At 37.9% G+C, this 24,774-nt stretch overlaps 1 protein-coding gene across 1 annotated transcript; it reads left to right on the top strand.

Annotated features, from left to right (window-relative positions):
* The first annotated feature begins 5,305 nt into the window (after positions 1-5,305).
* On the top strand, positions 5,306-23,885 carry pdx1.S (pancreatic and duodenal homeobox 1 S homeolog). Its single transcript, NM_001172211.1, is given in 2 exon segments — positions 5,306-5,714; positions 23,479-23,885. Coding segments are annotated over 2 exon segments (816 nt in total).
* Positions 23,886-24,774: the final 889 nt, after the last annotated feature.

Raw genomic sequence — 24,774 nt, 5'->3', positions numbered from 1 at the left:
AGGAACCCATCTCCCATAGGTTGGCTTTTTAGCAAATATTTCTCATTTTAAAAAACAATTGAATTTTTAAATAATCTTGTACTTGATGATAACTAAGTTGCATGAACCCATTCTGGGTTTATTTAAATGAGTTTTTAGGACACGGCACTTATGGAGATCCAAATTACACGAAAGATACCACAGGTCCTAAGAATTTCGGATAATGGATCCCGTACATGGGACCTGTTATCCAGAATGCTCAGGACCTGGGGTTTTCTGGATAAGGGATCTTTCTGTAATTTGGATCTTTATGATAAAGTCTACTAAAAAATCATGTTAAATAAACCCAAGATATATTGCCTTTATTAAGGGTTAATTATATCTTAGTTTAGATCAAGCACAAGGTACTGTTTTATGATTACAGAGAAAAGGGAAAGGATCATTTTTAAAATTCTGAATTATTTCATTAAAATTGAGTCTATACGAGATGGCTTTCCCATAATTCAGAGCTTTCTGGATAACAGGTTTCGAGATAGCTGATCTCATACCTGTACAGCCTATGGGCAAGTGGGAAAAAAATCAATGGCCCCCTAGTGAAGAGTATTTGACTGAAAAATATTCACTGGCAGTAATGGTAAAGGAACAAAATATAAAAATGTACTGCCTGCCCTCCCCCCCCAAAAAAAAATGGGCATCCCCACGATGGCTGCTGTAAATTGTGTGTAAGTGCAGTTCAGCAAGACGTGGTGGAAAGCAGGTTGCCTATATAAGTTAAGCAGCTTGCGCAGATCTTTTCCCCTTGACCCCGCTGCTGATGGGGTTAAGTGGGGGGCTCAGGCTGGTAAATCAGTGAGCACAATTAGTAATTGAGGCTAATAAAATACTTTTTCCCTATCCACTGTGTAATTGGTTTACAGCCCCTTGTGTTTGTTTATCCAGCCGCTGCTGTTAAATGGCTTGGGGAGCAATTGCCTAATGGCACAATATTGAGACAAATGTGCCCATATCCTATTTAGGGATAACATGCGATTCCTAGCGGAAACAGGCTCTAAAACTAATGGATCTAGTATGTTTATGGGCTCAGGAAACAATGTACTTACAGAACAACTGATATACATTAAATCCATATCAGCTGAGCGGACAGGCCTTTGAGTGAAAGCTACTCGGTAATCCGAATATGGAGTATACTTGAATCTGTGCAGGAAAATAATGTGTAATGTTTAGTAACTTTTAGGGCAGAGACACACGTGGAGATTCAAGGAGATTAGTAGCCCGGCGACAAATCGACTCTTCTTCGGGCAACTAATCTCCCCGAACTTCCTTCCTGTCGGCTAGAATCTAAATCGCCGACAGGGTAGAACTCAGAGCACTTAGTTTCCCGAAGTCGCCCGAAAGTTGCCTCACGAGGAAACTACGGGCGACTTCGGAAAACAAAGTGATCCGAGTGCCATCCCGCCATTCTAGCTGCCGGGAAGGTAGTTCGAGAGATTAATCGCCCAAGGAAGAGGTGATTTGTCGCCAGGCGACTACATCTCCCCGAATCTCCACGTGTGTCTCTGCCCTTAGGGTTTAAAATGTGTTGCTTATGCCTGATAAATAAATAATAATATTTATTTAAAAAATCAGCAAATTTAAAAATTGAATTTTTTTCACTTTTGGGAATATTCTTCCACTTACATACAATAAAGTTTAGTTATGAAATATAATAATAATAATAATAATGCATATTTCTAAAATGACAAGATATACCACAATGTTGTTCAATAGAAAGGTGTCAACATTAAACATTAACAAATCATTTTTTCTTGATGGCAATTTTTTGTGTAATTTCCTGAAACATTATTTTGAATTTCAATCATTTTGAATTGTTACTTGAATTTTAATTTTTACCTAGAATTGTGCACCAGCTCATTATATCCTATGGCAAATTGGTAGCAAGTTCTCCAGATGTCTATTAAAATATTGATTGAAAACTCCAGCAAAAAATAATGTTTTTGTTATGATCATAGGAAAATGATGCTGTGGATAGAGAATATTGTTGTTTGTCTTTATGCTAAATAAAAAAAGGAATAAAACGTGTTGACAATAATAATTATTTTACTGGAAAATGTATTTGCATTGCTGAAACAGGACTGATTGGGATGAAACAAGATCTTTAGGGCTCGTACACATCGTACGCCGTTTTTTCCTGCGTTCCCCTGCGTTGCGCTTTCTTGCGTACAGCCGCAGGAAAACGCAGGAGTAGACGCAGTCAATTATTTTGAAGGGGGCTGTACTCACACAGACGCATGTAAGCACCAAATGCAGGGTAACGCAGGGGAGCGCAGACAAAAATGGCTGTGTGTAAGAGCCCTAAGGGTCTCTGACGAGCGGTTGTAGCTGCGCTACCCTGCGTTCCGTTTTTCTGCGTTCAGCCGCAGGGGAGCGCAGGAATAGACGCATTACGTTTTTTCCAATGGGGCTGTACTCACACAGGCACGTGTAGGCACCGAACGCAGGTTGAGACGCAACATGCTGCATATTTCCTGCGTTCGTCGCCTACACGCTCCTGTGTGAGTACAGCCCCATTGGAAAAACGTAATGCGTCTATTCATGCGCTCCCCTGCGGCTGAACGCAGAAAAACGGAACGCAGGGGAGCGCAGCTACAACCGCTCGTCAGTAAGAGCCCTAAGGCTTCACAAGTGTTTTAATATACTGTTTTTTACTGCACCGCCCCATGTGTGTCATTGAAGTCCATTCATCCCCCTGGGTCTTTTCCCATCAATAAATAATACAAATGTGCCCCCAAATAAATAAAGAAATAAATTAATATTCCGTGTTTGAGGAAAAATGTGTAAAGTTGGGCAGTTTGAGTGAAGAACCCTGTGAGTGCCCTCTGCCTGTTTGTCCATTCCCCAATACACACACACACATATATATATATATTATATTATATTATATATATATTTACAGCCTTTCAAATGAGAAAACATGACAGGCCGCCCCATTTGGCTGCAGAACATCCCATTATCCATAGCAAGGCTGGAGGCTCATTAGGCAGTTGGTGTAGAAGAGAAGTGCTGAAATAGGGGGAAATGAAGCATTTAAATGGACACGGATTTCCAGGACGTGCAATTAGAGAGAAGTGCAGAGCAAATAGGAGCTGCGTGTTTTCCTGTGTGAGAGCTCAGTCAGCCGGGAGAGTGATCTTTGTCCTGCCTGACTCTCTCCTCCTCCCCATATCATTGTCACCAAGCCAACCAGCATTGCCCTATCTACAAGGGTCAGCTCTCCATGTCATTTAGCCCCCCTGCTGGGGCATGAGCCATTGGTCTCTGGCTACCAGTCCCTGTGACTGGCTGTAAGTATATACACTAGTTATTAGATGCACTTTATTGGGTCTGGGGTGGTCCTGGGATGTCCAAAGTATAGGCCTCCTGTTGGCATTGAATTAGATCTCCAGCATAACATTTGGCTTTCAGGGGGAGCTGGGAGTTGTACTCCAAGGGGTACTGCTTATGCATCCCTTGCTGGGCAACCACATTCATTGGGGCTGGGGTGCACCTCTGCAGCTTTTGTACTTTAAACTGTACACTAATGTGATTGCTATGTCGTGGGCTCTACTGCGGGTACTGTTTTTCCTAGGGGGTCCAGATTGCTGCTCTCCAGCTTTGAAATACATCTGCCCAAACTTCTTGCTCCTTTTTTTACTGGTAGCTGTAGTTTAAGAAAAGATTAGGGAACACATGTCTTTTGAGGGGGAGGTGGAATATCCTATGCTCAGTTATGGATTCTGAAAACTGAAGAGTAAAACGATAAAACAAACATTCTACTAGTCTATTCTAGGGATACATTCCCGACTGTTTCATGGGATTGTTTACATATTTTCTTCTATTTTGCCTTAGTATGCAGTATGGCAACACCCACTCCACACATTTACTTACATTTATCTTACAACCACTGCTTCCAAAGGATCCACCCCCCCTTCTGTTAATCGATAGGTCTGTTCCCAGCAGCCCCTGTACAGATAGCAATGGGATTCCAGCCAGGTAATTTCCAACAATGACCCAATTCACTGCTGCTTGGTAAACAGCTCAAAGAAGGTCACTTGGTTATTCTGCCAGAAACTGCTGAACAGGTGGTGCTATTCCCAAGAAAAGGGAACATGGACATACCTTGGCGTCCCCAAGTCACCCAGCAAAGGATATTTCTTGGACCCCCTGTCTTAATTAGGGAAACACCGAATACAGAATTTGGTTCGGTATACGGCCAGGATTCTGGCTTTTTCAGCAGGATTCAGATTTGGCCGAATCCTTCTGCCTGGCCAAACCGAATCCAAATCCTAATTTGCATATGCAAATTAGGGGCGGGGAGGGAAATTGCATCACTTTTAGACACAAAACGGAAGTAAAAAACGTTTTCCCCGTCCCACCCCTAATTTGCATATGCAAATTTGGATTAGGTTCCGTATTTGGCCGAATCTTTTGCGAAGGCAGAATAGAGAATAAAGAATAGAATCCAAAATAGAGGATTCAGTGCATCCCTAGTCTAAATGACCCCACTTCTCCAGGTACATAGACATGAAAGTCATTTCTGAGTCTGTGTGGCCCCCTCCAAGTAGCAACGGAGCACCTACCTAGGCACAAAAACATAAATCAGCAAATAAAGTTTTTAGCTCAACTGAACAAGGTATAGAATATTATTAATAGACATTTCAGAGGTCAATTTATCAGGTCAACAAAGTCTTGAGGCATACAATCAAGGGGATCATGGGAGTTGAAGTTTATCAACAGCTGAACACCCACCAATATGACACGTCATTGATCAGCTGTTAATTATTGATATATATCTATGCCATGCACACATACCAACGTACAGATACCATTCTTCTTTCAGATACGATTAAACAGCAAAGCATTGTGGGTTCTGGGAATTATAGTTCAACCACTTCTGAAGTTTCTCGTGAATGCCCCCCCCTTTTCTTCTTTAAATTGAATTCACCAGAAAGACATATCTGATCAGAGCATGAATTAATCCTAATCAGGGGTATCCTTGGGATACGTAAAACCCGCATAAAAGCGCAGCTTTGCAATTTGCACTGGCCGAGGTCACAAATAAAGTCCTAAAAGTAGGGAAAATGGTCACCATGAATAGGGAAGGAGCTCTCCTTATCTGCTAGTGCTAACCCCTCCCAACAGGTGTCCACTGCCAAGTCACATGTGCAAGGGATGGACCAATCTGGCTGCAGAAGGAAGGCAAGGGACCATTCCTTGCAGGTAAAGCTTACCTGTCACCTAACGCAGCAGACTGGAGAGAGAAGTGCTGAGTGATCAGCTGCTTATCGCCATGAATGCTGATGACCAATATTATCCACAAGCTCCAATTTACAAAGAGCCCTGTGCGTTCCAGAGGAGCCAGGGACAGGACTATAACCCAAGCCCCCCAGCATGCCTTTACATGGGAAGGCAGCAGCAGGCAGCCTACAGCAACCCCTTGGTAGCTCTGGACCCAGGCAGTCCTCCAGACATCTCACCGTATGAAGTGCCTCCCATATCTGAAGAGCCCATTGTTCCTCACCTCCATCACCATCACTACCATCATCACCACCATCACCCAGGGATCCCTCATCCCCACCACCAAATGCCATTCCCAGATGACAACGAATCCGGAACCTTAGAGGAAAGGAACCGAACCCTTTTACCTTTCCCATGGATGAAATCCACCAAATCCCACACCTGGAAAGGACAGTGGACAGGTGAGCTACAGATATTCCTGCTATATTATTTACCCCATATAATTGCTATAAATCATAATCAGGCAACCAAATGCTCGAGTAGAGTTGAGCAGCAGCAGTTTCTATGTTTGGAAGCTTGGTTGTGTCTGAGGGCCACTTTGTGTGTGGGACACTAGTGATAGTTACATTTTAACCACCGCTGTGAGATAGGACTTGCCTAATGAGAAACCTGAAGTCGAATAGGTGTAGATCTAGTGCAGTTGTGGATTGAGAGACCAAGGCTGAGGTTAGAGGGGAAGCCCTTGTGCATTATTAAACTGTTACTGCATAGTCCGTGCCTGGGACTCCAGCCGAAAACAGGCAGCATAATGCAGATATTGTCTAGGAGTGATTGGCAGATTTGGGGGAAAAGCCCTCTATCAGCTCAGAATAGCTCAGTTTCGAGAACAATATTTCTGTATCTCCTTGCACAATGTTATCAGGGGGCCCATTATGCCCTGTTTTGTCACACCTGCAAAGCAAATATTTTATTAATAGCTTTGTACAAATAGGCTGTTGAAAATGTATATTCTAGCAATATTCAGGGCAGATATTCTCTGCCCTCTAACCTTGCCCAGACGACGTCAGATACCCAGCAGGAAGTGCTTTTATCGCCCCAAGAGATTGACATGAGAGCCAGAGCCTGTCTGGGAACGGCACAATTATTCACTGCATATTTTTTTATCTATAGTCTTTAATACGTAAACCAGAATTCCCATTTTGCGGCAATATTACTTTATTTCATCATAGAGAAAATGTAGTTCTAAACAACTTTCCAATACCCATTTATGGTCAGTGGCGTGAAAGTTATTTGTCAATACAGGTTTCGGATCTGCTATCCAGAATGCTTGGGACCTGAGGTTTTCCAGAAAGGGGTCTTTCAGTAATTTGGAATCTCCATACCTTAATTCTACTAAAAAAAAATAATTGAATCAGTAATAAACTCAACAGAATTGTTTTGCCTCTAATAAGGATTAATTACAGCTTATTTGGGATCACGTACAAGGCACTGTTTTATTACTACAGAGAAAAAGAAAGTCGTTTTTTAAATAATGTAATTATTTGATTCTAATGGAGTCTGTGGGAGACGGCCATAATTCTGAGCTTTCTGGATAACGAATCCTATAAGTATATAATAGCTATGTTAGATCAGAAAGTTGCTTCAAATTGAAGTTTCTTTCATTATGCAAAAAAACTGTTTTGGGGGCAGATATCCTCTTTATTAATACTTAATATAATAACATTATTTATGATACATAAGCTGATGCATAAGCACCACGAATATCTTTACAAACCACTGAGCTGTTCCATAAATATACAAAGGTATACGGCTGCTGGTCAAGACACTAAGGTGACTGCTAAAATCCTTATTATGATAAGATGGGGCACATTAAGGGTCTTCCTCAGGGGCACAAATAGACAAAAAAAGGCCGGCTTTTTGTTTTTTTTTGTCTATTTGTGCCCCTGAGGAAGACCCTTAAGGTTGAAATGTGTTGGGCTCACTGTTATATTATTTCATTTTTTTGTATAATTTTTGTATTTTTCTTTTCCTTTTTGTAATACATTTTCTACTATTTTTTCAAATTGGTTGTGCTATCCATTACTCTGAGTATCTATCCCTATGTTTTGTAACAGAGTGGCGTAAGCCTATATGAGTCCCATTATATCGATCCAATCGGCAGTTGTCCAGCTGTTGCTAAACTGCAACTCCCAGTATCCTGTGATAGCCTTATTCCTATTAGGGTTAAATAAATATGTCAGCGTTTAATGAGATCCACAACAGTAATACAAAAATCTAATAATACCTCTACCGCTCTTATTGACAGCAATCATAATAATAATAGAGAACTAGTACCTGTAGTAATAATAATAGGTAATGATAATAAAGATTATTTTCCAGAAATATTTAAATGGCTGCAGGAGATGTATTGCAAAGGAAGTCATAACCAATAATGTTCATTTATTTATTGCATGTCGGGTCCCTTCGTATCCCAAACCCCTAGAAACATTCTAATTGATCAATGTTTTAGATAAAGTTTGGAGAACAAAATTAACTTAAAAGCTGATTCCACCAACTCCATACCTTAATTTTACTAAAAAAAAAATAAAGTAAATATTAAATAAACCCAATAGGATTGATTTGCCTCGAATAAGGATTGTACTTGTACTTGGATGAAGTATAAGGTAGGCTTCCAGGGAATCATAGGATTTGCAGAACATAGCACATAACTTGGCCAACAATTAATTAATGCTCCCATTACATTGGTGCAGACTAAGACAGATGAGCATAATCCTAGAAGAAAGGATGGCAAAATAGAGGCCTGACAGTTAGTACTGGACTTCAACTCCCAGCAACTCCTGACTACCATTGCCTTTCTGGAGATGCTGTTTTTGGACTGGGGAGGCTGGACATCCCCAGTCCAAAGAACTCCGTTAAGTGCATTTGTGTAGCAGCTCGTTACTAGCACCGAGTAGCTAGACAACATGCAGGATCAATGTGATTCTCATTGAATTCAATAGGAGGCTGTGGGCGAGCGTCATGTTTCCACTGTATATATACCAAGTACAAAGAGTGGTGGGCAAAACTTCACCTTGCTGAGTCACTAAGGAAGCCCTTGTCCAAAATCAAAGAACCACCATTGCCAGTAACTGCAACCGCTAGTCACACAGTATAAATCCCTGCACCGTAAACCTGGATTCTGATTTAGGAAAGAGCTGCAATGATTCCCTTTGTCCTCTACCTCCGAGCTGGACAAGCAATAGTTTTCCCATGATCTCAACAATATACTCACATTGTTCTTCAAGTTAGCAATTGTTTAGTAGCACTAAACAGGGAAAAAAGGGGACTGTTTATTCAACATGGTACAGGTATGGGACCTATTATCTAGAATGCTGGCGACCTGGGGTTTTCTCAACAAGGGATCTTTCAGTAATTTCAATCACCATACCTAAAGTCTACTAAAATATAATTTAAACATTAAACCCAATAGGATTTTTGTGTCTTCAGGAAGGATTATCATTATATAATGATAGATTATAATAGTAATAATTATTATGATTAATTATATGTTAGGATCAAGTTACTGGTTTATTATAACAGAGAAAAAGGAAATAGTTTAAAAAAAAACAAATAAAAAAAAAACAGAATTATTAGCATAAAATGAAGTCTATGGGAGACGGTCTGCCCGTAATTCGGATCTTTCTGGGTAAAGTGTTTCTGGATAACAGATCCCATACCTGTATTTCGAAGTAAATTTATGTAATCACATTTATTACAAAATACAACATAATGACCATTTTAAACATATTTTTATGTGTAATTACTGTATCCTGGTACATGATGCGCTATATTCTCCGCATTTAAAAAAAATAGCTAAATAATGTCACAAAATGATTTTTATTCAGCAGAAGCTCCACCCAGTTCTGGCCATCGAAATCGAAAGATGCAATAAATGAACTTTTCTGATTTACTGTAAAATAGCTATCATTGAGGGCCGTTTGGTTTAAAGAGCCACCAAAATAATTCTGCCATTTTTTCTGTGTCTTCCCCAGAACCTGATATGCTGGGGTAGACTTTGTTTTAGAATGTTGGGGGCGGAAACCCCAAAAAACTTGTATTCAGGACGGGGTACAGGAGCAGAACCTTAAGGATTAAAACTGTTTTGGGATAAAGATACCACAACCAGTGGAAACAATGTTACCCAAAAAATAGGCATTTTGACCAAAAAAAAATTATGTTCCTCTGTGCTGTGGAGAATTGTCTCTTTCTACTAATTATTTTCCATTTCACTATTAATCTGTTTTTTTCTCAAATTCCCTGAGAGATTTGATTATTATGGGCAGATTTATCAAGGGTCGAATTAAAAATTTGAACAAAATTTTCGAGATTTATCATTCTCTGGCCCTTTAAGATCTCAAATGTAACTATTCACCACCTAAAACCTGCCGAATTGCTGTTTCAGACAATGGGAGACATCCTGGGGTCAATTTGGAGCTGTTTGCAGCCTGACATTCAATTTTTTTCGGAGAAAAAAACTTGAATCGAGTTTTTAAAACTCGAATCGAATTCGATTCGAGTTTGTTTTCGGGTCGATCCAATTCACCCGAGTTTAGAAAATTTGATTTTTTTAAATAAATTTGGATTGGTCGAATTTCGAATTTATGGGAGTTTTAACAAACTCCCATGAATTAGAAATTTGACCCTTCGTAAATCTGCCCCTTATTGTATAACATTTTATTTGAAGGTTTTGATTTGATTACTAAATTATTTAAAGTTTTCCATTATCCAGAAACTCATCACAGAGCTCCAAATTACAGGAAGGCATATCCCATAGACCCCATATTAATCGAATAATTCACATTTCTAAAAATGAGAAAACAGTACCTTGTACTTGATATCAAGTAAGATATATTAATCCTTATTGGAGGCAAAATACTGTAAGCCTCTTGGGTTCATTTATCTGTCAAGATTATTTTTGTAAACTACAAATTACTAAAAGATTCCTTATCCGGAAAGCCCCATGTCCGGAGCATTCTTGACATGTGTACCTGTATGTACAATGTATACATTTAGGTGTCAAATTATTCGAAATAGTTTTATTTATTTAATACCGTTGCCAGTCCCTTTCATTGTATCTAACTAACATTAGGAACAGCAGCCACAATGATATGAAGGTTATACAGTTTAGAATACAAGAATAGATGTTGATCTCTCTGTCTGATGTTTTCTATAGAACGCTGTGTTTATCCACAGACACAGATATATTATTTAAAGTAATTTTATAGTGGAAACTGGGCCATCATTTTAATTTAAACCAATGATGAGAAGCAGGTTGTTTCCAAAGTCTTAGGGCAGAGACACACACTGCGATTTGGGGAGATAAGTCGCCTGGCTACAAATCTCCTCCTCCTCGGGGCGACTAATCGCCCGAAATGCCTCCCCTGCTTTCCCCCCGGCTAGAATGTAAATGGCCAATGGGATGGCACTCAGACGACTTCGGAAAACGAAGCGCTCCAAGTGCTACGCCGCCGGTGATTTATATTCTAGCCGGCAGGAAGGCAGGGGAGGCAGTTTGGGAAGATTAGTCGCCCCGAAGAAGATTAGATTTGTCGCCGGGCAACTAATCTCCCCGAATCATAGCGTGCGTCTCTGCCCTAAAGTAGCTTTAAGAGCTGAATTTCCCTGGATCCGCTCCTGCGCAAAAAAGGTAAGCGATGGGGATAAAAGGGGGAAAGAATAGCAGAAGTCGCCTCAGACTGCAAAAGAATAACCCCTGCTACTGAATATGACTGGAGCTACTGCTGGGTGCCTGGGACTTTACCATTAACAGATTAGAGGCAGTAATCTAGAACTGCAAGCTCTTTGTCCTAGGAATATTTTTTTAGAACTTCCTTCTCCACTGCACGCAGTCAGTATTTATTGCTGATACATTTCTAATACAATTCTGTTTACACACAACTACTCTGCCTACGGTACTTGTGTAAATGTAGGCGAACAGTAATTGATAAACATATTTTCAATTTCTAATTAAGGGCTTCTTATTTTATAGACAGGGACCCCAGATTATGTTATTTCATAGACATATCAACTAAGGAGAAACTTTTTTTTACCTTACCTTAATGAGACTAATTAGACTAAGGGGGTCTGTTTACTAAAGTTTGTAAAAATTGTCTATAACCCATCGCCTGCTATTGATGCAAATATTTTTGCGGCAAAATTGACACCGTTCACATGTTAACTAAAGTGGCATGAGACAAATTTGTCTTACAATAAGTGGTGTCAATCATGTAAGCAGTTCGTTTAAGGGTTATTTCTAGCGTGTTGCACATTTTTTGGCGCTCATTTAGGTGAACTGCATAATCTGCTATAAATCTTGGGGATTTCCACTGCCAATGGCCACACTAATGACTATATATATATATATATATATATATATATATATATATATATATATATATATATATATATATACAGTTAGTGATGGGTGAATTTGGGGCATTTCGCCGAAAAATTCGCAAATTTTCAGCGAAATTCTCGAAACAGCGGAAAAATCATGAAACGGTGCAGGAATCACATTTTTTACGCCGGCGAAATCGCGCCGACGTCCAAAAAAACGGACGCCGTCGTAATTTTTTTTTGACGCCGACAAATTTTCACGGCAGTTTCGCGCATTTATTCGCAGACGGCGAATCACAGGAATTCAAATTCCCGCAAATTTGAGCCTGCCGCATTAATTCGCCCATCACTATATACATTATATGAATAAGTTTATAGAAAAAAGTATTTATTACCGATTTATGAATGCATTATTAAATACACCGATGGGCAGTTAAATAATATCAGGAATCCCAGGAATAAATTATTTTCACATATAAATTATTCTTAATTAATTCACTTATATTTCATTAATAAGGATCATTCTTTCCCATTGCAATTACTAATTTTCACTGCTTATGTTATAAAACTGCCCTGATTCCTCTTTTACTTTACAATTTCTTTCTTTGTATCATATTACGTCACTCTCCAGGTTGCAATAAATATTTGCGACAATTTTGTCTATATTTAGCAACAATTCTGGTGATAATCGTTAGTAAACCTTGGGAGACAGCTTACATAGCATGAATGCGTTGATAGGTGTTAATATATATATATGTGCACCAGAATATTCGTAATGATAGAAGTGCTTGTACTTTAGTAAACCTGCCCTTGCGTTTTTTTTTCTGGTGCAAGTCATTATCATGGTTTATCTTAGTAAATGGACGGCTTAGGAACTTTTAGGCTTGTCTGTTTACCTTAGTTGACTGTATACCCAACAAAATACTTAGGGCGTTATTTACTAAACTCCGTATGCAAAAATCACGAAAATCTCACTTTTAGAAAATCACAAATAAAAGTCAGAATCAGAAAATCCAGCATCTCAGACCTGTCGAGATTGCATATAAGTCAAAGGGAGAAGTCCCAAAGTTTTTGGGCAAAAAATTGTGAAAATCTGACAAAAAATCCATAAAAAATGTGGAAATCTGATTTTTTCTGCAAAAACAATTTCATTTTATCCAAATAATCCAAATGTTTAAACATTATTTCCTTTTTCACTGTAATAATAAAAACAGAATCTCGCACTTGATCCAAACTAAGATATAAGTAATTCTTATAAGAAGCAAAACCAGCCTATTGGGTTTTATTTAATGTTTACATGATTTTCTATGATGAAAATGATTTAAGGTGTGAAGATCCAAATTATGGAAATATACATTTTTTGGGAAAACCCCAGGTCCAGAGCATTCTGGATAACAGGTCCCATACCTATATTATTATTGACTTAAAAAAATACGGTTATGGGACCTGTTATACAGAATGCTGGGGTTTTCTGGATAACAGATATTTCCGTAATTTGGATCTTCATACCTTAAGTCTACTAGAAAATGATATAAATATAAAATAAACCCAATAGGCTGGTTTTGCTTCCAATAAGGATTAATTATATCTTAGTTTGGGTCAAGTACATGTTACTGTTTTATTATTACAGAGAAAAAGTAAATCATTTTTAAAAATTTGAATTATTTGATTATAATGGAGTCTATAAGAGACGGCCTTTCCATAATTCTGAACTTTCTGGGTAATGGGTTTATGGATAATGGATCCCATACCTGTACTAGATAAACTGAGGCTCCACAGACAGGACTACAGTCAGACAGTGCTCAGAGTCAGAACAGATATTGTGAACCATAGCATACATACAGCTTCATTTAATACTAGTATAGCATCTGTTATCCAGAAAGCTCTGAATTATGGAAAGGCCATCTGCCATAGACTCCAAATAATATTTTTAAAAACATTTTTAAAAAAGAGAAAAAAACTTGAATTCAGTTAAAAATGAGAAAAAATACCGCCAACTAGCATTCTACTACTATTAATTTCAACTTTAGCTGAAAAAATCGCTTACATTTTGCCTAGGACAACTAGCATGAACTCACCAGCTTGCCTGATTTTCACATTCGAGTTTGTTTGCGCTTAATTAATCTCTAGAATTCAGGTTTTGCAAACCTGAATACGAATTCACGAAATACACTGAAATTGCTTTAAGCAGCCCCAGGTGCAATTGGCCTGATTTCCACTAATATTCAACTTGTATTCATTTCAAAAAAGTAAAAGGCAGGGACCTGTCGTTCTACTGATAATAATAAAAAATATATACTTCTCTTTCAACTGTTATATTTTTACATTTAATAATAAGACAAAAAATGCAGGCATGGCATTCGTTATCCAGAAACCCATTATCCAGAAAGCTCAGAATTAAGTAAAGGTCGTCTACCATAAACTCCATTTTATCCAAATAATCCACTTAGATATGATTTCCTTTTTCTCTGTAATAATAAAACAGTAGCTTGTACTTGATAAGATATAATTAATCCTTATTTGAAACAAAACCAGCCTGTTGGGTTTATTTAATAGTATATATATAGTGAATAAAGTACCCCCTCTTGTAAAATATAAGGATATTATAAGTTACCGAGGAGTTTCATGACCATATAAAAACACGAGGCCGAAGGCCGAGTGTTTTTATACAGGTCATGGAACTCCGAGGTAACTTATAATATCCTCATATTTTACAACTGGGGGTACTTTATTAATTATAATACACAAATTTTAGTGAGTCATGTGACAGAAATTACATCACTACTCACCGTTTATAACTGATGACATCACTACTCACCGTTTATAAGGATATAATTTACAAGATATTCCTGGCTTTTGTGTATTATATATATATATATATATATATATTCTAGTAGACTTAAGGTATAAAGATCCAAATTGTGGAAAGATCCATTATCCAGAAAACCCCAGGTCCCGAGCATTCTGGATAACAGGTCCCATACCTGTAATAACATGTATAATTGAATTGTTCATATATTTAAAACATGATATAAATGTATCCGTATATTCAAGGAATTGTTCATCATTCCATAAAATTTGAAACAGTTTTACCAATTTTTGGCATTGAAGGGAAAAAAAAGCCACAATCATGGGGGAAAGAACTGTGGCAAATTATTTTCCTGCAACTGCCTTCCCCCCCCCCCCGAACACCAGATTATTTTAGAATATTCGCGGTTGTGTATCTCTGCAGAAGAAAATTTAAACTCCACGGAGAATCACATTGTTGCATTCATTTTTAATGCCGCTGACAATCTCAAATGTTAAACTGGACCGGGAAATATATAAATAAATAAAGTCGACAGAGACAATTCTCATTGACTTCTATAAAGACTCAACAGCTTTTTTTCTTTGATAAAGCGGGACCATTACAGATTTTTAAAAAAAACATTCTCACTTACATTCACAAATCGAGAAAAAAACTCTAGAAGGATCCCTGAAAGATGCCCAGCTGTTGGAATTTTTTTTTTTACCATTTACTAAATACCTTTCTGACTGTCAGGAAAGGGTTCAACAAACTGCCACATATATCTGTGCCTCGTCATCAGAATGTGATCAACTGTTTTGAGTAGTCAAATGTCATTCTATTTAACAAGGCGCTGAGATCTAATACCCTTCCAGATCATTTATCACTGATGCAAATTCAATTTGGGTTGAAAGGATCTTGGTCGATCTAAAAAAAAAGCCGAATAATTAGAAAAAAACTGCAAATTTCATTGGAATATCATTGTCTACCTTATACTTACAATTTAATTCAAGGTGAACTACACCTTTAAGGCTTCTCTGCCATCAAATATCCAGCTTCTTGTAGGTATTCGCAACACTTCTTTTCCCCCACCTTAACTTTGCCCAATTTTCTTTGGTGCAGATGTATAAAACAGTTGCAATGAAAAAACAGTGGCATAAAAATGTGTAAAGTTATTTATAATATTGGGAAATTACTCACGGTCTCAAACTGAAATTCTACTTTGGTAGCCAAGAGTAGAAAGAGGCATAAAAATGTCACACTTGAAAATACAGGTTTGAATCCATCATTGGGTGCTGCCGTCTTTTACGCTTTTTATTTAAACAAGAATTGGTCCATTTGATTTCAATGTCTAGAAAGTGTAAAATAAAAGCAGAATTTGAAATTAGTATTAGTATTTATAAATAGTATTTAGAAATAGCTGGATTATTTCCTTTGGGATGATGCATGATTTAACTCATTTTTAAAGATTAAAGGAGCTTTTAAAATACACAATTAATTTTTCACCAGCTTTCATTGCCATTTCTGCTATTAACTATTTTACATGCCGTTCTAAATATTCCTCATAGTGTAATGTTATGCTGCAAAATACAATCCTTGGCAGTCTCTGTGGTCGTTCCTATAGAGGTGATAGCAGAATGACGCCTGATTATAAATACACAATAGTTACATTCATGTGCATGGCAATCATTAATGGCAAACAAACGCACACAATAGGGAGGGGGGGTGCAAAACCTTCTATAAAATTGTTCTAAGTAATTTTTACAGATGCTTTTGCCTCTCAATTACAAAAAGTATTAAAAAAACACAACTTTGCAGTATGTTATCATTGGAAATATGAGATATTTGCACCAGTTTAAAGGCTGCTATACACAAGCAGATCCGCTCGTTTGGTGACATCGCCAAACGAGCAGATCTCTCCCCGATATGCCCACATTGAAGTTGGCGATTTTGGGTTAATCCGATCATGGGCGCTACCTAGGGCCCAAAGATCGGATCACAATGCAGTCCTTATAGGCGGTCGGATCGTGGAACCACATCAACTGACAGATGTGTCCGCGATCCAATGGGATTTTTTAACCTGCCCGAACGAGGCCGGATATCGATCGGGGAGGGCCCCACACACGAGCCAATAAGCTGCCAACTCGGTCTGTCGGCAGCTTTTATTTGCTCATGTATGGGGGCCTTAAGACTTGGAGGGAAGCAGCATTTTCTCCTGCCAGTTTGCTGATATCCTGGTACATTGATGATACACATAGAGTGTCTTAGGAATCCCCCACTTCAAATTTTTCATTGTCTTTCTTTTAACCTGGAGGAACATGTAGGGGCAAATTCATCAAGGGTCGAATATCGAGGGTTAATTAACCCTCGATATTCGACTGGGAATGAAAATCCTTCGACTTCGAATATCGAAGTCGAAGGATTTTGCGCAAATACTGCGATCGAACGATCGAAGGAATAATCGGATGATTCAAAGGATTTCAATCCAACGATCGAAGGATTATCCTTCGACCAAAAAAACGTAGCCAAGCCTATGGGGACCTTCCCCATAGGCTAACATTGGGTTCGGTAGCTTTTAGGTGGCGAACTGGGGGGTCGAAGTTTTTTTCTTAAAGAGACAGTACTTCGACTATCGAATGGTCGAATAGTCGAACGATTTTTAGTTCGAATCATTCGGTTCAAAGTCGAAGTCGTAGTCGAAGGTCGAAGAAGCCCATTTGATGGTTGAAGTAGCCAAAAAAACACTTCAAAATTCAAAGTTTTTTTACTTCGAATCCTTCACTCGAAGTTAATGTATTGGCCCTATATTGTCGTCATGCTCAAGCCTCCTCACTTGTATGAATGCCCCCCTAGTTATAACCTTCTTTGCCACAGATAAAATCTGCCCTATGAAAGTAACATGTTTCTGTCTGTAGGTTCAAGTAGTTTGCAGATGTATCTGCAAAAAATAAAGAAGATGGAACAAAATGTTTTATATTGTCTTGGGTTTCACATGGAGGTAAAGGCACATCCTGATTTGTCACCCCAACTTTAAGGAACATCACCTTAAAGTGCCATATGTAAACACACGCTCAAACACAAATGTATATACTGAGGGCAAGAATGTCTTCAGTGCTTGCCCATCTGGACAAAAAAAGCCCATTGATACAAGTATTTAAACAAAGTCTTAAAGGCATTTGCTCATGGTGGAGACAACTTGAAACCAGAAGAATTGATCCTCAAAAGCACCAAGTGCTGTTCCATGTATGAAAATTGCTGTTAAAGAGACTTAGGTAGCTCTGTCATAAATCTTATCTCATCCTCAGTATACAAACAACTCTTTCTAATCATCTTTGTTGCTAAATTGATTCTTTTGCCACGGGGAATCCCTGCGTAGATATTAACAACATCATAGCTGGAAAGAATAAGTTGACCTTCATCTGACATAACCGTAGAAAACTTTAGGAGGAAAGTGGAACAAACTCATAAAAACATTTTGGTTTCATGTATAAGATGTTTAAGAAAGTTCACCATTGCACAATAATTATGCAATTATATGATAAAGCAGTGTTCCAACATTATGATCCGCCATACATTCCTCCATTTCAGCTTTAGTTCCTCCTGCATTTTCAGGTGGGAATGACTGTTCATTGCTTAGGAAATGTTGATTTGATGGGTACTCATCAACAAATCATGTCATACATTTTTTGTTAGGATGGGACACTGCCCTTGGTCAATAACAAAGGAATTTATATTCCTGTATCTTCATGCTCAAAGAAAAGCTTCCAACTCATCATACGTTTCCTTGCACGGAGCAACTGTTCTTCTCCAGGAATTGTTCTATCCATATGTTTTCTTGTGATCTGTGCTCAATTTTTTTTGGTTTCTGTAGACAGTGTGGACAATAAAAACTGGTTCTTGGTGGCTTTTCTGATCATTCTTCTGGCCTTCATATTTGGCAATTTAGTGAGGGAGTTCAGTGATGCTAAAATAGGATTTTTTAATGTGACATGATTCCCTGACCTATACCCTTCAACTAGTATGTCCTAGAGCAGGGATCCCTGACCTTTTTTTGTTTTTTGTTTTTTAAAACTTGTTTTTTATTATAGATGATAAAGTAAATCACATGAAATAATTATACGTTTCCATAAAGCGAAATTTGTAGTGATTATGACATCAGATAAAAAAAAAAAAATTCAATAACATTTTAAACAATCAGCTCAGTTATGATAATGGCATGTGGGTAAGTCCTTTAAGGATTGGGTGGTGTAAGAGGTCAACAATCTGTTAGCCTGGTGACTTCTGGGAGGCGCAGTATCAGGTAGTAATTGTTCTTGTTGTAGTGCTGCTAGATATTGGGATGATTCCATCATCAAAGGATGGTTGTTGAGAGTTTCTATATCGCACCATGTCGTATGTCTAAAGGTATAAATCGTGAGAGATTTGATTTGTTATGGGAGGTGTGCTATGTAGGTTGACCAATTATTAAAGAATTAACCTTTTTTTTTTTTTTTTACATGTGAGCCACATTCCATTCTAAAAAGAGTTTAGGAGCATAAAAAAATGTTCCTGGGGTGCCAAATAAGAGCTGTGATTGGCTATCACTATGTGGACTGGCAGCCTACGGAAGGCTGTCTTTGGCAGTACAATCGTTTTTTATGCAACCAAAACATTTCTCCAAGCCTGGAATTAAAAAATAAGCACCTGCTTTGAGGCCACTGGGAGCAACATCCAAGGGGTTGGAGAGCAATGTGTTGCTCACGAGCTACTGGTTGGGGATCACTGTCATAAACTACTTTAGGCTCATGATGTTGTTGCCCTTAATCTGTCACCTGGTAGAGGGAGGATATAGAACTGCTGGATTATTACTATTTCAAACAGACCTAGGCAAGACCTCTCCACTGAGGTCAACATAAACAGCCCAGGGTTTGATCTAAGGGGATTTTGAAGCCTTCCCAGATGATATTTACTGAAGTTCTGATCTGCTATTAGTTGGGAATTAAGGAGATCATAGAATCTTGACAATATCAAGCAATCTTAGTTTAGGGTGTGACATTTCTATTTGAGCTCATTTTAAATTATCCCATGATCAACCAAAAGATAGAATAATTGCATTGGTGTTAATATTTTAAGTGACGTTACACAGACATGAATATGTATGTTTTTTGCTTGAGAGTTATGGTGTATAAATAAATTACAAGAAACGACTTCTTCCACTGTGATCTATCAAACCCATCATCTATTTAGAGAGTTTATTTTACCAATGACATTTAATTATACCACTGGGCTGCTAATAGGGCCTTGTAAGGGAATCATAACATAATAGGAGGGTTATGGGACATGCCTGAGACAATAACTGTTACATCGATAATAAAACTGAACATTCATAAAAGCTAGGGAAACAAACACAATATTTTCATGAAACACAAATAGAAAATTAGCCTTGTGTTTTTAAATCAAACAAAGAATGAAATGTCTCCCGCAAGACTTCAGAAAGCATAACCATTAATCCAGCAAACCTTTCATAGATTTATCAGTGTAGTTATATTTTTATCATGGCTTGTAGTTATCAGATACAAATTATTACAGGTAAGGAATAGGACTTATTGATCCATCCTCATAAATAGACGCCATCAGTCTGTGGCACTAATAATGAACCAAGTGACAAAAAATGGAGCGAAGTTCAAGTAAACAAAGTGTTCTAGAAAACCAATGTATATTTGTTCTGCGTTGCTATACATTGCACAACAATAGCCTTAGACAACCACCCCATACAACATATAGCCCAGAAATCAAAGCCCCAAAGTTACTAAGATATTGTATTTTTAGTTGGTGAACCAGAGAGTTTTGCCAGTTTAAAGTCACTCTTTCTTTTTTTTTACAAATAGGCAACAACTGTAGAGGAAAAAAGAAACTTGCCACTGAAGATTTCCTTGCACAGGGTTGAACACTCAAAGGCTCAAATAAATTACAAGTGAATATTCCCTTTAGCCGTGATTTTATTTTTGTTGTAATATTTTGCATGAAATTATCCACCACTTGTTTGAATTCCAATAATGGTGTGGCTTTCTCAAATAATTATTTTAGTGTGCCAATTCAGATTTTATTGGAAATAAAAAAAACCTGTTTAGACAGATAATAGAGATGAGGACAGTATTCTTTATTCTACAGTCAGATTTCCTTGAATTCAAATGATGCAGAAGAACCACCATTTATGCACTTGTCATCTACCATAGATAAAACAAGCCAAAGCCTTTTGTTAAGAGACAACAGCAGGTTGGTCAAACATTTTGTGTCCCTCTCGAACTCTGGGCACTGGACTTTTATCTCAGCAGTAATTATTATAGGCCACCTCTGCCTTCCACACACTCTTACACCCAATCAATTAAGGTGTTCTTTTCTCTTTGCCCACAGAAGGTCCCAGGCTAAATGAAAATCTTCCTTGTTAAACTCTGAAGTTTCCTCTACACTTACCAACAGAACAGGAATCAAGTTTTGACCCTTGTACTTACTAACTATCTCTTTTTGACTTCATATTTGTGGTTATGGAGGAGAGGTCCACCATTAGAAAAGATTATTCCTAAAAAATTATGTTTTTGTAAAAGCTGGTCTGGGAGGGAAAATTATGATGGGAACAGAAGCCTGATCATATGCTCCAGCTACCAGATCTACAATGGAGAACGCTCCTTTGGTGACTTTAATGTTTATGGGAAATAGGAAGAGAACAGAATAGTCCAAGGAGAGGGGAAGGAGGGTAAATGGATTAAACGCATGCGGAATCAGCACCGTAAGACATCGGAACAGATAGGTTCCTTCTAGTGTCACCTGTTTGGAAGAATCATGCTGTCAGGTCTGGCTTTGTAAAAAAGCCCACAAAGTCCCGTCCCTTTGATTTGGAAGCTCCAAATGTCCCATGGACAAAGCCCCCAGGGAACAGAAAATGTTCACATATATTAGGGTGCGCCAGTAGGTTGTTAGAGTGTAAGACAAAACCCACACACATGATAAACTCCTAGCAGATTAAACAAAGGACACCAGTTCTGCAAGGCAGAAGTTCAACTCACCAAGTCCTTCAACAATTATGGTGGGATATAACAAAGATTAAATGTAGATAAACCGTTAAAACATGAAAAACCAAAGAAGCTTTACCCACAAAATGCGGGTGTTAATTGTTCAACCAAGATTCCCACATCTTTGATCATCTAACTTTTTACTACCATATTATGAAATGGTCACTCATCTTAAAAGAATTAACACAGAAAGCACATTTGAAGGGATGACTTCAACCCTAGTTTGGGGAAAAACACCAGGATCTAAATGCAGCCACCAGCTTCTCTGTGAAGCAGAACCGTGATTTTTTTTTACCAAACCCAGGTAATATAACCTCTTTAAAACAACACTATCATGATGTTGCCATTTTAACATTTATAATTAATTTTCACTCACTTCTTGCTGGTGCTGGGAAGCCTTCTCTTGCTTAAAGGGATTCTGTCATCATTTTTATAGTGTACTTTTTCTTTCTAAATACAAAATGTATATAGTGACTAAAGTAACCCCTATTGTAAAATATAAGGATAGTATTAGTCACTGAGGAGTTCCATAACTATATTAAAGCATAAGACTGAAGGCCAGTGCTTTTATACAGGTCGTGGAACTCCGAGGTTACTTCTAATATTGTCAATGGAAATATGACTGCTCAAGACTCACCCCACCACGGCATGTCCCTTCAGTCAGCTCTGTAAACTCTGTGTGCTAAGCCACCAGCGTTCCAGCTGTAATATGGATCCAAATGAGCAATACAGGCGGCACTCCGGATGAAAAATGAGGAAGTTTATTGTAGCACATTGAGGTAACAGCATCGCCTTACGCATTTCCAATAAACATTCCCTTAATCATAGATGCCTATGATTAAGGGGATGTTTTCCTGAAACGCGTAAGGCGATTCTGTTGGCTTAATATGCTACAGTAAACCTCCTCATATTCATTCGGAGTGCCATACTTCTAGTATCATCATATTTTCCAACAAGGGGTACTTTATTTATTATAATACACAAGTTTTAGTGACAAAAATGACATCACTACTCACCGTTTATAACTGATTACATCACTACTCATCGTTTATAAGGATATAATTTACAAGATATCCATGGCTTTTGTGTATCATATTACAAATAATGTACTTTACCATATAGAATTTACTTCTGAACCAACAAATGTAATATTGGTGAATAGGCAGTAATTTCAGATCATTGCACCTGATCTTGTGCTTTGAGATGAACCAGCACTTCACAAACTGCTTTCAGATTGGAACTGCTTTCAGTTGTGGTGGGGCGTGAGGATTTACTATTGAGTGCTATTCTCATATCTACCACTAGGCAGGCATCAGATAATTTTTAGCAATGCAGGTAGGTGTTAGAGAGATGTTATCTGGTTACACACAAATTGTTCTGTTGATGGGCTATGGGAGTGAGATTAATAGTAGCGACAGTCACCAATGGATATTGTCCGACTGGCTATAAATGCAGAGGTATTATCATTAGCCAGGAATGAATCAAAATCAACTGGTATGAAAATTGTTGGGATGATTTTTTCAAGCCCACAAATAATCCAAAAATTGTAAAAAAAAACAATATTTTGTCAATGGCCAGCTTTACACCCTTTAGAGATGTACAGTCAGTATCTATAGCTTACTTTATCATTTCTTCTTGGTTTTTGGAGCCCACCAATAAATATAACCTCCCAGCAGATAATAAAAATCTACACTATGTTACATATATTAAGTTCTGTAGTGTACCTTTATAAAATGCTAAGGTGACCAGTTGGTTGCATTTTCCTGGGTTATTGATCAAGGGGTCCTTGGATTATTTCTGTACAGGGTCCCTATGCTGAATGTGTCTGCCATTGGATGAGCTTCAGTCTATTGGGTGTTCCATGAAAGTGGAAAGTTTTGGAGCCAAACTTAACTTCTTCCTAGAATTCCTGCTGATTTGTGTGTATGGGGCTCTGCTGTTCATGTGATAATACATATAATACATATGTTAGCACATGCAACCAATTCTAATTTGCTAAATATTGTCTCATTACAGATGGATCATACATAATGGAACAAGAGGAGAACAAAAGAACAAGGACAGCCTACACAAGAGCCCAGCTGCTGGAACTAGAGAAGGAATTCCTCTTCAACAAATACATCTCTCGACCAAGGAGAGTAGAGCTGGCAGTCATGCTGAACCTGACAGAGAGACACATAAAAATCTGGTTCCAGAATCGGAGAATGAAGTGGAAGAAGGAGGAAGATAAAAAGAGAGGAAGAGGCACTGACCCAGAACAAGACTCTGTTGTGTCCTCTGCAGATGTGCTAAAAGATGAGCCTCAATGTCTTGGAAACTCCCAAAAGACAGGGGACTTGGTCCTTTCTTCTCCTCTGCCAACTTCATCCCAGTCCAATCAAGTTCCTTCTATTGGGTCGCTGAGGCAGGCAGAAAAACGATAAAAATGTAGCCAAAACAATGCTGGCCTAGTTCTTATTGTCTCACAAGTATTATGGAGATCAACTTTTCATGGACACAATAGACCATAAAATGAAATACAACCCATTATAGAATGAGCCCTCTTCATCTGCCAATTACACTTTAGTAACAACATAATAAAATACTCTCTCTCATTATACAATAGTAATTACCGTTTTCTTGTTTTAGGTGCAAATATGCAGACTCCAATCTTTGAAAGTATTGAATGTTCTTTGTTCTTGCGTAGTACAGTTTTCTAGCATAGAAGCATTATTTTTATGAAATTGCACATCATTTGTAAGATATTGTACAGTTCTATCAACATGTGACGGGTTATTAGGGGAAGGGAAATCTTATGATTGTCAGAAAAATATTGACTGTGCCATAATAATGCTTCTTGAGATATATATGACACTATGAATGGGTTAGGATGGATATATATATATATATATATATATATATATATATATATATATAGTACACATAGTACATATGTGTGCAGATGTTTGTGTATGTACAGAATACATGACTGAGGAGGTTAAAGCTATTGTATGTTATTTCTGTCTCTATGAATTGGGACATTTTGCATTTGCTCATTTTCCAGTATTGAATTAAGTATATTTTGTATTTCACTCTCCATTTTTATTTAAATAAAGCACATATTGGTAAAATCGAGAGTATTAATGGACTGATTCAAATGTATGTGAAGAATATGGATGAGACCATGAGCATTTTTGACTGGAATTTTAATTTCTCTTTTAAGGCCAACAGAAGACTCAGTTACAAACTATAATGATGATCATACAAAGGGCTGCCAGCTGAAATTATGGGGCATTATAGTATTAAATTAACAGGACCCTCAAATATCAACTG

The sequence above is a fragment of the Xenopus laevis genome, chromosome 2S (genome assembly GCF_017654675.1).
Source record: "Xenopus laevis strain J_2021 chromosome 2S, Xenopus_laevis_v10.1, whole genome shotgun sequence".
Classification (NCBI taxonomy): domain Eukaryota; kingdom Metazoa; phylum Chordata; class Amphibia; order Anura; family Pipidae; genus Xenopus; species Xenopus laevis.
Note: the sequence above shows the minus strand (reverse complement) of the source record. Positions and strands in the feature narration are given on the sequence as shown.